A 13,168-nucleotide genomic window follows, 5' to 3' on the forward strand; every position below is an offset into this window, starting at 1 on the left:
AAAAAGATATGGCCCGAAAGTATCTTTTGATTCAAAAGGCCCAAAGTATCAAGCAAGGAGAGAAAAATGTTAGAGAATTTTTCATGGAAATCTCTAGTGTATGGAATGAGTTAGATCAACTAAGTCCCGAACTAGGGTTGGACTGCAAATGCCATGAGATTAGAAGAAATGAAATAGATGAATTTCGGTTTTTTCAATTCCTTCAAGGGCTACGGCCCGAATTTGAACAAATAAGGTCAGCCCTTCTTTCTTCATCCTCTCCTCCACTCATTCATGAACTTCTTACAAAGCTAAGTGGAGAGGAAACTAGAATGAAATTATCCAAAGAAATGGATAAAGATAGTGTTCTTGTCTCAAAACAAGAAGAAGAAAGAGCCTTAGCCGCCTCTAGACCTGGAAACAACATCAAGTCTTTTAGACCTCCTCACTTTAAGAATCAAATTAGAGGAGAATATAAAGTTATTTGCCACTTTTGTCATGAACCGGGTCACATAAGACCTAGTTGCCCAAAGTTGAACAACAATGAAGGACAATCGCGGAATCTTGGAGGAAATTTTCTCAAAGGAGGAACTTCATATCCACAAGGAGGGCAACACAACCGGGGAATTTCATTTCCTCAAGGTGGACATTACAACATTAGACAATTTGATCAAAGAAAGGCCGCAAATGTCACAAATGAAGGATGTGATCTATCATCTATATCCACAACGTTGAATCAAATCATGACAGCCCTTCAACCCATGATCAAGGAGTCAAATTCCGGAGCACTAGCAACAACGGCATCCATCTCCAACACTCCTGGTATGTTTTCTTGGCTTTTAGATTCTGGTGCATCTTTTCATATGACACCAAATATATCATCTTTGACCAAATTTGAAAGAACAAGAAAAGAATCAAATGTTGTTACCGCCGATGGAACTTCTTTAAGTGTTAAAGGGATTGGGAATTTTGAAAAAGAATTTGGAAAACAAAAATTTTTTGTTCCAAAAGTTAGTTATGTTCCTAAACTTAATCTTAACTTACTTTCTGTGTCACAAATCTCAGATCTTGGATTTGATGTTGTTTTCTCATCAAATAAATGTTTGGTGCAGGATCACCAAACCGGGAGATTGATTGGGGAAGGTTTTAGAAAAGGGGACCTTTACTACATGGACAATTTATGCATCCCCAAAGAAAAGTTTTGTCACTATGTTGAAAATGTGGACATCAATGTTTGGCACCAAAGATTAGGTCATCCAAATGTTAGAAAATTGTCTATGATGAACCCTACCAAGAATATTTGTATTGAAAATTTTAAATGTAATGATTGTATACATGGAAAAATGAAATCTTTATCTTTTGGAGAAAGGAACTTCTTCTCTTTTTTGCCTTTTGAGCTTGTTCATTCCGATGTATGGGGACCCTCTCCTATCATGTCAAAAGGAGGGCTATCATATTATGTGATCTTTGTTGATGACTTCACTAGGTATTGTTGGATATATTTCCTAAAACATAAATCCGAAGTTTTTGAGATATTCAAAAATTTTCACATGTTAGTACAAACACAATTCAATGCTAAATTAAAAATTTTAAGGACTGATTCCGGAGGTGAATACATTTCAAATGAGTTCGAAAGATATTTGAAAAACTATGGGATAGTCCACCAAAAATCTTGTCCAAGAACACCTCAACAAAATGGACTTTCAGAAAGAAAACATAGGCACATAATTGAAACAACAAGAACCCTTCTTATTTCCAAAAATGTGCCTAAAAACTTTTGGGCTGAAACCGCACTTGCCTCTGTTTATCTTATAAACAGAATGCCTTCAAAAGTTTTACATAATACCACTCCGTTTGAAAAATTATTCAAGTATGAACCCGATTTCAATAGACTTCGTATTTTTGGATGCAAATGTTTTGTTCTTAATGACAAGGCTGATAAGCTAAGTTCAAAAGTTATTGAATGTGCTTTTATTGGTTATTCTGAAACCCAAAAAGGCTACAAATGTTATGACTCAATTAAAGACAAGATCATTGTCTCAAGGAATGTAAGGTTTTGTGAAGATGAAAGTGGTTTTAAAAATTGTGGGGAGTCACAACACAATAATGATTATTCCTTTTTATTTAAGTTCCTTTCTCAATGTGATGATGAAATGCATGATGGTGATGATAGCAACACTGGTGGTAATGATAGTAGAATGGCCAAGGATATAATCACTTATCATAGAAGAAACCGGCAACAAGAAGTTGGTGAAGAAGAACATCATGAGACCATTGATCTCCAACCAACTCATAGTGGAGAAAACCTTAGGAGATCCACTAGAAATGTAAGACAACCCAATAGGTTTGTGTCTTATGAAACTTTTACTCCATCTCATAGAGCTAGAATTAATGCCATTCACTCTCACTTTGAACCTTCTACTTTTAATGAAGCATCCAAATATATTGAGTGGAAGAATGCCATGTTAGAAGAATTGGATGCCTTGAGAAAAGCCCAAACTTGGGAAATACAAGATTTACCTATAGGGAAAAAGACTATTGGATGCAAGTGGGTATACAAGGTGAAAACTAAAAGTGATGGATCCCTAGAAAGGTATAAAGCAAGGCTTGTTGCCAAAGGTTACACTCAAGAATATGGTATTGACTATGAGGAAACATTTGCCCCTGTAGCTAGAATGACTACTGTTAGGACCCTTATTGCTTTAGCATCTGTTAAAAACTGGAATATCTATCAAATGGATGTTAAAAATGCCTTTTTAAATGGGGATCTTATGGAAGAGGTTTATATGGAAGTACCACCAGGGTTGTCTGTTCCTCAAAGGAAAGTTCTTAGACTTAAGAAGGCTCTTTATGGCCTCAAACAAGCTCCTAAAGCTTGGTTTGACCGTTTTAATTCTGTTATTTCTGATTATGGGTTTCATTCTTGCTTAACTGACACTGCCTTGTTTGTTAAGTATACTACTGCAGGTATCATAATTCTTCTACTGTATGTTGATGATATGATCATTACAGGTAGTGATAAGGAAGGTATTAAAGAATGTAAGAAATTACTACAAGAAACTTTTGAAATGAAAGATTTAGGTTTTCTAACGTACTTCTTGGGTATTGAGGTTGCATACTCTACTAGAGGATATTTTTTGTCACAAACTAAGTTTGCTGCAGAGATCATTGCTAAATCAGGCATAACAGATGATAAGGTCACAGAAACTCCTGAAGCAGTAGGAAGCAAGATGAAGATTGATGATGGAGTTCCACTTGCCAATCCCACTCCTTACCGACAACTTGTGGGATCCTTGATGTACCTTAGCATCACTCGGCCTGACATTGCTCATGCAGTTCATACTGTGAGTCAATTTCAACATGCTCCATCAACCGTTCATATGGGAGCTGTTCTTCGTATCATCAGATATATTAAGGGAACAATAAACAAGGGAGTATTTATGTCTTCCTCTTCCTCCTTGAACTTGATTGCTTATACTGATGCTGATTGGGGAGGAGATCCTAATGATAGACACTCAACTACTGGATTTTGTGTTTTTCTAGGAGAATCACTCATCTCATGGAAATGCAAAAAGCAACAGAAAGTCTCACTATCCTCTACTGAAGCTGAATATCGAGCCATGGCTTCTACAACTATGGAAATTGTCTGGCTTCGCCAAATGCTCCTTGATATGGGAATAAAGATAGAAGAACCCACTGATTTATGCTGCGACAACAAGAGTTCTATCTACATTGCCAAGAATCAAACATTCCATGAACGAACAAAGCATATAGAAATGGACTGTCACTATGTTCGTGAAGAATTTTTGAAGAAGACTATCAAACTTCCATATGTCTCCTCCGAGTTCCAGCTGGCTGATTTCTTCACAAAGCCTCTATGTTCTCCCAGATTCAACTTTCTTTTAGATAAACTTTCGGTGATAGCACCGTAAGTTTAAGGGGGGTGTTAAGAAATATGATTTCTTATTGTTGTTATCTCTTAATTAGGTATTATCTTAGTTAAGAGCTAGTTTAGGATTAGTTAGGAATTAGTTTAGGATTTAGTTTATTTCTTTCTTTTCTCTTTATTTTTTATTTTTTATTTTTTTATTTTTTTATTATTTCTGCCAAACTAGCCGTTGGCAGTTCCAACAGCTCTATTAAGAGCTGTTGGAACTAGCCCAACGGCTAGTTTAGCTCATCTCTTCTTATTCTCTCTTATAAATATCCTTGTAACAGTCTTTGTAAAGGATAAGCTGTATTTTACAGCCTTTATATTGTTTATTGAATGAGTATTACTCTTCTTCACTTGGCCTTAGTGCCTTTTTGGTATTATATGTATTCTTTGTGACTGTTATAGTCACTTTTCATACGACCTCATATGGGTCTGCAAATTACATCAAAATAAGAGGTTCTTGATACGGTTTACTTGTATAAGTTGAGAGCCAAAAAAAAAAAAAAATTTTTGAAAGTATTCCTTGCATTTGTCTTGTTGCATGAGCAGCTGGTTCAAAGTTTTCCCTTGCAAAAGATGAAACTTCTTTTTCTACGTTGAAATAGCCCGTCTACAATTACGAGTCTCTCAACCTAAACCGAAAAAGACTTAAAAGTCATATCAGTGTCGATTTGAAAATTATATATATATTTCCTAGTAAAAGCACATCCGCTCACTTTCTCTCTGATCCCAAATGCAGCCAAAACTTTTCATCTTCTAAACTCTTTCATTAATAGATCTTTACAAACATCTACAGGGGGATCTAGCGGTAAATGGTGAATAATTACAATGGCAGAATTGAATATTGGAAACATCAAACCGTGTTAGTTCCATCTTTTCGCATTCTTTAGCCCTTTTGACTTTGCTTTTGCCTGCTGAAATGCCATCATTTTTTGCTTTTTCCTTGCTTCTTTTTCAGCCTGTGAATATTTCATATAGTCATTGCAATGCATAGTTTACTTGTTGCAAGGGTTACTGGATCAGCAAATGTACCTTTGACATCTTAGATTTTGCCTTCACCTTTGGAGCCTTCTCCTCCAGCTCTGCTTCACGCTCGAGTTCCCTCTGTCTAGCCTCAAGGTTTTTCTCAAGGTAATACTGTAAAACAAATTATATATGACATCCTTTTGATAATGGTGTGAAACAAAGCATTATGGTGCATGAAGCAGCAATCTTACTGTAGGAACAGAACAAATGAGAAACATATTGAGCATACACACACACACACAAAACATCAGGCAGGAACTACCATATGTGTAATTAGTGGTCCCAATAAGGCTGAGAAATATTGTGGAAAAGACCACTTAGTTCTAACCAAAATTTAACCATTCCAAGAGTTTCTCCACTTCAGTAGATTAAGGTTGAGATTCCTTCAATGAGATTTGTCTTTTAATTTCAAGTTTCAACATGTTCATTCCAAAAATATGTACAACTGATGATTAAGATTATTCTAGTGCAATAGCTTGTGTGTGAACAAGTTCCAACATTCTTATCTAGAGTGAAAGGTTTCTTCACAAAAATGCACGTCACAGCTAGTCTGCCCATCAAGTGATCGCAAGAAAGGAGTTTATATTACTGTACTCTGAAAACAGTGCCAAGTTGTTGACAGTGGAACCTAGGTTATCTCCAGCACTACAAGCATATATTCAGTATTATCCCACACAACATTTGACAAGGTCAATATTAGATTGGCAAACAGAATTGCGAAAGATTAGCTGGAAGCAGTAAAACATTAACAATGGCTTCAATGCACTTACGTTATAATCCCCTGCATAGTCTTGAAGTTTTCCATCCTTCACCTCAATTACTCTATTAACTATCTGTCTTATAAAATATCGATCATGAGAAACTGTAATAACAGTGCCCTTGTACTCTGTTATTGCCTCCTATAAAAACAGTTGGAAGATCAGAAAATTATGTTGCTTTATGCCCAGCAACCAAGTAAATAAGGAATAAAGAATAATGTGAAAAACGTTACAACGTTTACCTCAAGCATCTCCTTTGATGGTATGTCAAGATGATTGGTCGGTTCATCTAAAACAAGCAAAGTTGATGGCTTCACCATAAACTTACAAAATGCAAGTCGTGCCTGAAAAGGCAAGGGCAAGAATAGATGTAAAGTATAGAAAACCCACAGGATCAAGCTACAGAAAGGTGCAAACCAGGTATTGGGCCACCACTCATGTAGATAAACAATGATATCACTGATTGGACATTTGATTATACACCCAAGATGACTTTTCAGAAGGGATTTCTCACACGTTTTTTCTAATCTCAAAAGTAACAATAGCTAGTGCTTCAGAAGGGATTACAAAATGCAAGTCGTGCCTAAACTGACAAAGAAGATTTTCAAAATATGTTAAAGGAACGGAACAGGAAATGCATAAGTACACATCTGGAACTAAAGAAAAAGATATTAAGGTTGCAATGGAGGACATAGAGGTCATTTGAAATGGAGGATACAAAGGTCATAAGTAAAAATGACAAAGCCATACGGGAATTTCATGTAGTTACATGACCAAAACTAAAAATGACCCGCAGTGGTATAGGATTAGTATGCCACACATTTCAAGCTAATCACTCAAGCGAACTTTGATGTTCAATCATCTCTCTCTCTCTCTCTATCACACACACATAACAGAATTTGCAAGCTTTATGCTGAGACCAACATCACTAACCTTTTCGCCACCACTCAAGAAAGACACTTTTCTATCAAGCATGTCTGATTTGAAATTACAACGACCAAGAAGCCCCTTTATATCATCAATTCTCCAGTCCTCAGCAACTTCTTCAACAGTCTCAAGCACTGTTTTCTCCAAGTCTAGAGCTTCTGCCTGATAAGGTTGTGACAAAAAAATTCAAGAATTAGATGCTTTTCACAATATGAGACAGGCCAAATGGTTATGTCCTCTTGGTGTTCAAGGTCATCTAAGCCTACTATTTATGTTGCATGTCAAACTGATGACTCGATGCAACTTAATTCACGAGAAAGCAAGCTAAACTCTCACGGCTTGATCTAGTTGAATGAGGTGCTGAACCATGTTTCCATGCAAGTTCTTTTTTTTTTGGCAATGTAATATTACCATTTGGCTTCCATGGAGATAGCTGATTCAGTTTTCCATTCTATGCCAAATGCCGAAGCATAGTCCCAAAGAACTTGCCTTTTTCGAGAAAGACCCGATCAATGAAAATGAGAAAAACCTGTCTTTTTCCCCTTCTCTTAAAAAAACTCCACAATGAATTTTTCACGTTTGCTTTTTGGCATTTTTTCACGCTTTGTTCTCATTATTCCATGTTACTTTTGCTTGAAAGTTTAAACTTAAGTTAAATTATTTATCTTCATTTCTATCATTATTAAAGATATCATTTTCATTATTTTATCAACTTATTTTATGGTTTCTTGTTAGTTTTTCATTTTATTTTACCTTTTCTTAATTTTTAGGATTTTTTCTTTTTCTAAAAAAATTTGCCAAACTTTTTCCGAGACTTTCCTGAGATTCAGAAACTTCTCATCTAGTTGCAGGATAATCACTTTCTACACTGTCTTTCGGCACTAAACCTTGAAGTTTATTGGCAGTAGCAGATAAGTTTTGAACTTTTGATGCAATTACACAAGCTTTTATCATTTCATGCAATAAGAAAAATTACTGTTTCAGCCTGTCAATTATAGATCAGGTGTAAATAAAATCAAGTTATGACAATGGCCGTAGATACATAAAGCTTGTCAAGATATTGATGATGCAGACGTCTGGAGAATGCTCTTCAATATGATATTAGATTATAATGAGCTTAAATGGTCAATAGAACAACTACGAATTACACAGCATAAACAACACTAATTGATAGGACACAATACAAATAAAATCTTGCACAGCTTAAAATGCTATGTACCTGGTTCTGTTCAAAATAATTGGGCAGAACATTATGCTCCCCAATCAAAAGTTCACCGCCTTTTGGCTTCTCATAACCCATAATAAGTTTGAGCAACGTACTTTTTCCACATCCATTTGGACCGATTATAGCAATTTTCTCGCCCTTCTCAATAGAAATGCTTGCTTTATCAAACAGCAGCTAAACCATGAGACAAGAGTTGATTAGCAACACTATGCAAAGCTAGAACATTAGATATTATCTCAAGTTCACATATTTGCGTTGCAATATACAAAGACAGAGACCTTATCGTCATAGCCAAATTCTAGGCCCTTGATCGCTATGACAGATCTCCCACTTCTTCCCCGTTCAGGAAATCTGATTCTCATTTGTTTGCGCTGGAATGGCTTCTCAATCTGTTCTTCTTCTTGTAACTTCTCCAGTTTCTATCACAACATAAAAGAGAGTAAACAACTTCAATTGATGCTTCAGAAGGAGTTGGTAGATCAGATGAAATTTCTCCTCAGCAGAGATTAGCAGTAAAAGTTAAGGTAATACATCATAACATAACATGGCAGCACAAAAGACTAAAAAGTTAAATTAGCATATGTTTATAGGTTTGAAGGTATATTTTCCTATATGATGAAATGTCTTCCAGAATATTCCTTTTCAACTCCTGAGTACTTTCGTGTTCCAGATCAAAAGCTCCACCTGATGCACTATAAGAATGAAAGTCGGGTGACACTTGAGATCTCTAAAATGAAAAGTTTCTGCATAGTATTTGGTGTTTGTTCTCATTGAGGATTCCACGGAAAAGAGTGTCTTCTATTATTCCAATGAAAACAGCGGAATAGCTGATGCAGCCTTTCTTGCTACCGACAGTTGAAGACTGGCATAGCAACCAATAGTACCTTCCTTTGATGAATCAGTTACTGATATTCAAGAGAACAATTACAGCTGAAAACTGCAGTTGTATCTTGAAAGCTTTGGCCATCAGTCTCCTTACTTTCAAGCTACTTCAACTGTTATCAACAGACTTTCCTGATTTCACCAGGGACCCCATGAAGAGCGTGGAGGAAGTACACCATGTGTGAAATATGTGGAATGCGTTCCTTCTCCCAACGGAGAGTTCATGTTCGTACATGGTATATACCAATATGTACGTTCTTTGTTTCTTTTGTTTTCCATTCCTTTATTACCCAAAGCGTATGTTGCTGAACTTGACACAACCTACCACAAGCACAGAAATAGACCTTGAAAAGGTGAAACAAATGGAGTTACCTTCTCTGCAGTTGATGCACGACCTGTATTAGCTCCACCACTCAATCGACTAATAATATCTTTTGTTTGCTCAATTTGCTTCTGCTGCTTTTCCCATGCCGCAAATTGGGTCTCTATCCATGCTTCTCTTGCTAGGATATACTGAGAATAATTTCCATCATAAGTCCTTGAAACTCCCATGTCTGTCTCCACAATCTTTGTGCACAGCTGATCAAGAAAAGCTCTGTCATGTGATATAACAACCATTGGTACATCTTGCTTCTGAAGGTAACCTTCCAACCATTCTATCGTGTCGAGATCAAGGTGATTTGTGGGCTCATCCAAAAGAAGCAAATCAGGCTCCTGAAGCACCCAAAAAAAAAAAAAAAGAAGTCAAACGACGACGTTATTTCAAAATAGTTTGTACAAAGCTAGCACTTATCAGCAAAAAGAAAAAGAAAGAAAAATAGCCAGCAGCTTAGACCAAAAGAGAAGGAAAGAAAAGCAGCAAAAGAAAGAAAGTACCTGGAGAAGAATCTTCCCCAGAGACATCCTCATCTGCCAACCACTACTAAATGAAGCAACTAATCTATCCGTGTCTTCGGGAGAGAACCCAAGCTCCGGCACCATCTTACTGATTTTCACGTCGACCTCATCGAGATCAACAGCATCTGCCCGCCTCTGAAGCAAGTCCAATTCATCCAAAAGCCTGCCCATCAATGCCAAATCATCCACCGCCTTTTCCAACGCCCTCTGTACCTTCTCAATCCTTTCCGCAATCTCCATTTCTTCCTTGAACGCACTCATGAATTCTTCCTTCACCGTCCTACTAGGCGAGACCTCAAATTCCTGCGTCAAGAACGAGATTTTCATATTGGGCTTCGCCTTGATCAGGTACCCCGAATCAGGCTCCTCTTCTCCCGCGATAATCTTCATTTGGGTCGTCTTCCCAGCACCATTAACCCCCACCAATCCCAGTTTCTCCCCCTTCTTCACCTCCCAACTGACGTTCTTCAAGACTGTAACACCCTTAAAGCTCTTGCTGATGTTCTCTAACCTAACCCCAGACGAAATACTCGAAGCTCCACTCCCAACCTGCTTATCTCTCTTCTTCGCCGACGTTTCCTTTTTTGAACTATCCGAAAACAGAGACTCTATATCCTCGACCTCTTCCTCTGTGGTGGTCGTCACTGTCTCCACGGCAACAGCCGAAAATCTAGGGCTTCTCGATCTAACGGAGAACTTCGATATCCTAGAAGCAATATCATCCTGAAATCTTAACCTAGTTTGAGCTAAAACAAGACGTCGATTACAAGCAAACCTACGATTAAGGAATACCCTTCGACATTCTAGAAACTTGGTGTTAGCACAGAACAATGATTTTAGATCTACGCATGCGGGTTTGGAGGAAGAGACGATGTCCATCGTCGTCCTCCCTCCGGTTCAGAAGGGGAAAACCACGAATTGTAAGGAAGAAACCCTCGAGGGTGAGGTAGAGCAGTAGAGACTCACGTTACTGCCGAAATGGAGAAAACCCAACGGAGCAGAAGGGATTCCAGGAAGAAACCTAGGGTTCTTGTAACAAAGTGAGATCGAAGGAACCTTCTCCCGCGAAGGATGAGTTGCAGAGGAAACTCCACCACCCGCTCTTTCTCTCCGCCATATATCAACGTTCAAAAGAGTAGGTAACACAAATACCCCTCCGTCCAATAAAACTTTCGTAGTTGCCATTCCTTTCTGAGAAAGTTATACCTTCGTCAGTATTAAACATGCGCGAAAATTGTTAAAATAAAGAATATTAAGGAAGAAAAACAAATTATATAATTGACAAAAAGGGTAACATGACATATTGAAAAATAATAAACTAAGTCTAATTAGATTTTAATTTATTAAGAAGGTAAATAATATAACTAAGTCGAATTGTGTTTCAATTTCAGTAAATAAAAAAAAAGATTGTACATATATGAGGTCACTGTTTTTCTCTTCTTCTTTTTTCACCATTTGGGGAAGACCCAAATCTGAGATCCACTGTTATCCAATAATACATTGTTAATAAAGTGGAGGTTTCAAATTCTAAACGTAATTTTCTTCATGGATTTCTTCTGTTGAAATTCTAAAAAAGTAGTGCGTTTTTCTAGGTTCCTTGAAAAATTATATCCTTGAACGAAGTTCTTTGCTTTCATAAATGTAGCCCCCATCTTCATCTATGACCACTAATAAAGCCATGCAAAACCCTATTCACAAATCTTTTTCCATAAATTGCAATGACTCCATGATCTCAATTCAAGTTTTTTGAAGTTTTCATTTTCTCCCCTTTGTCATTAGTGTTGAACTGCTAATTTAAGTTTGTGTGTGCTTATTATATGTAATGTTTGTACCAATGTGTTTTGTGTACCTAAGATCAGAGATCTTTTAAGGATCTTTGAATTTGATATCTTGTGTAAGATCTAAGGTCTTTAACATATAAGTTGGATTGCTTAAAGGGACATAGCGTAACCAGGCGGCAAGATGGTTCACTTTTTAAGGGGTTTTAGGTTTGAATCTTACGTCAACTGTCACGTTCCAATGCATGATTCTTTTGGGCTGCAAATAGTAGCAAACACAATTCTCGAGTTGATTGATGTACCACAAATTCACCTAACTCCTGAAACAAATCAAAACCTTAGAGGTATAAGGGTATGACCTTGTGGGTTTTACGTTAAAGGTAGTTTCTTCCAAGTAATATGGATTTAAAATCAATAGCTAACAAGAAATCTATCTCCAGAAATTTTGGATTTCAAATCTATGGTAACAGTGATGATAATGCTTTTTAATCTACTTTGATTTTAGTGGACTCGCTGTTAAAGCCGGATCTCGCTCTCACTTTCATCAATAGATCTCAAGAAAATAAGAAATTAAGTGTCTGTTGTGCTTGAGGATTATGCTTTCACTCGATTAAGGGCCGAGCAGAAGCACTTTTCCTTTCTCCGGCTTCCAGGGTCTAAAGTTGTGTCGATACCTACATTAAGTATGCATTTGCATTTTAATTATGTTATCCCTTTCTCTCCATAAGTGCAATTCTTAAGATGGGCAATTTGGTCATTTGGTAAAGACGGCGCTTTATGCAGCCATGCGTATTTTGCATGGCTGGTTCTTGGCCAACATGATTGGGAATTTCTGGAGATAAATAAATTGTGGTGGCGAGAGGAGAAGAGGGATTTCATCGAACACTTGGAGCCCATCGTGTGGTCCCTGTGATCATGAGGCTCAAACAATCCCTCAGTTTTGCGGCAGCTTCTGTCCCGGGACAAAATATCGCGGACTCGTTAGGTGAGTGACGCCCTCACGTATGTCATATCTAACCCCGTTTGATTCAACGGGGAACAAATCAAAGATGGCAAGCCAATCATCGGACGTTTATATTATTTTATAATTCTTTTGTTTTTCATTTTAAATATTACAGGCTTAAAGTCTTTGGATGATCTTGTTCTTGTTATCCAAGTATGTCTTCGTTTCGAGATTTTCTTCCTTATATGGCGGCGCCCCTTGAAAATATGGGATAGTATTGATGCTTGATTTTTATTTTATGGTGAGATGGAGGGGTGAACAACAACTGGGTTCGTGAACGAGTTTGAGTTCGGCTCGTGAACGAGTTCGAGCTGAGTCATTTGCTTAACGAGTCAAGTTTGAGTTCATGAGTTAACTCGTTCAAATAATAGAGTTGAGTTCGAGCTCAACATGTAACTGCCGAGTCAAGCTTGAGCCTTAATCGAGTTTGTCGAGCCTTAATCAAGTTGATATATTCAAACAAATTTACGAGTTTGTCGAGTCTTAATCGAGTTGAACTCGAGCTCAACACGTAATGATGAATATCAATTCTATTCAAACGAGTTTGTCGAGCCTTAATCAAATCAAGCTCCAGCTCGAGCTCGAGCTCAACACGTAGCTGCCGGGTCGAGCTCGAGCTGCTTCTGTCTAGCTATTCTCAAACTCGAGCCGAGTCGAGCTTGAGGTTTCATTAGTCGAGCCGAATTCGAGCTGACTAAACTCGAGCTCGACTCAGCTCCTGTTTACCTGAGATCAAGTTGGTGAATTTGAAACAGCCAA

At 37.5% G+C, this 13,168-nt stretch overlaps 1 protein-coding gene across 2 annotated transcripts; it reads right to left on the bottom strand.

The window, feature by feature from the left end:
* Positions 1-4,647: 4,647 nt before the first annotated feature.
* On the bottom strand, positions 4,648-10,721 carry LOC116248513 (ABC transporter F family member 5-like). Of its 2 annotated transcripts, XM_031621351.2 has the most exons (9): positions 9,608-10,721; positions 9,104-9,445; positions 8,128-8,268; positions 7,844-8,023; positions 6,631-6,786; positions 5,940-6,041; positions 5,710-5,838; positions 4,946-5,050; positions 4,648-4,872 (listed from the first exon to the last, which is right to left on the bottom strand). In XM_031621351.2, the coding sequence occupies exons 1-9, from the start codon at positions 10,505-10,507 to the stop codon at positions 4,777-4,779; spliced, it is 2,151 nt and encodes a 716-aa protein (XP_031477211.1). In that variant the 5' UTR covers positions 10,508-10,721; the 3' UTR covers positions 4,648-4,776. The 2 variants fall into 2 exon arrangements, with proteins under 2 accessions (XP_031477211.1, XP_031477212.1); XM_031621352.1 differs by lacking the exons at positions 4,648-4,872; positions 4,946-5,050; positions 5,710-5,838; positions 5,940-6,041 and adding an exon at positions 6,236-6,280.
* Between the last annotated feature and the right edge of the window lie 2,447 nt (positions 10,722-13,168).

Source organism: Nymphaea colorata, chromosome 2, assembly GCF_008831285.2.
Source record: "Nymphaea colorata isolate Beijing-Zhang1983 chromosome 2, ASM883128v2, whole genome shotgun sequence".
NCBI lineage: Eukaryota > Viridiplantae > Streptophyta > Magnoliopsida > Nymphaeales > Nymphaeaceae > Nymphaea > Nymphaea colorata.

What these genes read in the sequence shown, in the direction of transcription:
- LOC116248513 (XM_031621351.2), bottom strand. Translation starts at nt 10,507, where the DNA reads ATGGACATCGTCTCTTCCTCCAAACCCGCATGCGTAGATCTAAAATCA. An exon ending in TGGGGAAGATTCTTCTCCAG is followed by an intron (nt 9,446 to 9,607) that starts GTACTTTCTTTC and finishes TGGGTGCTTCAG; the next exon opens with GAGCCTGATTTGCTTCTTTT. An exon ending in CATCAAAGGAGATGCTTGAG is followed by an intron (nt 5,839 to 5,939) that starts GTAAACGTTGTA and finishes CTGTTTTTATAG; the next exon opens with GAGGCAATAACAGAGTACAA.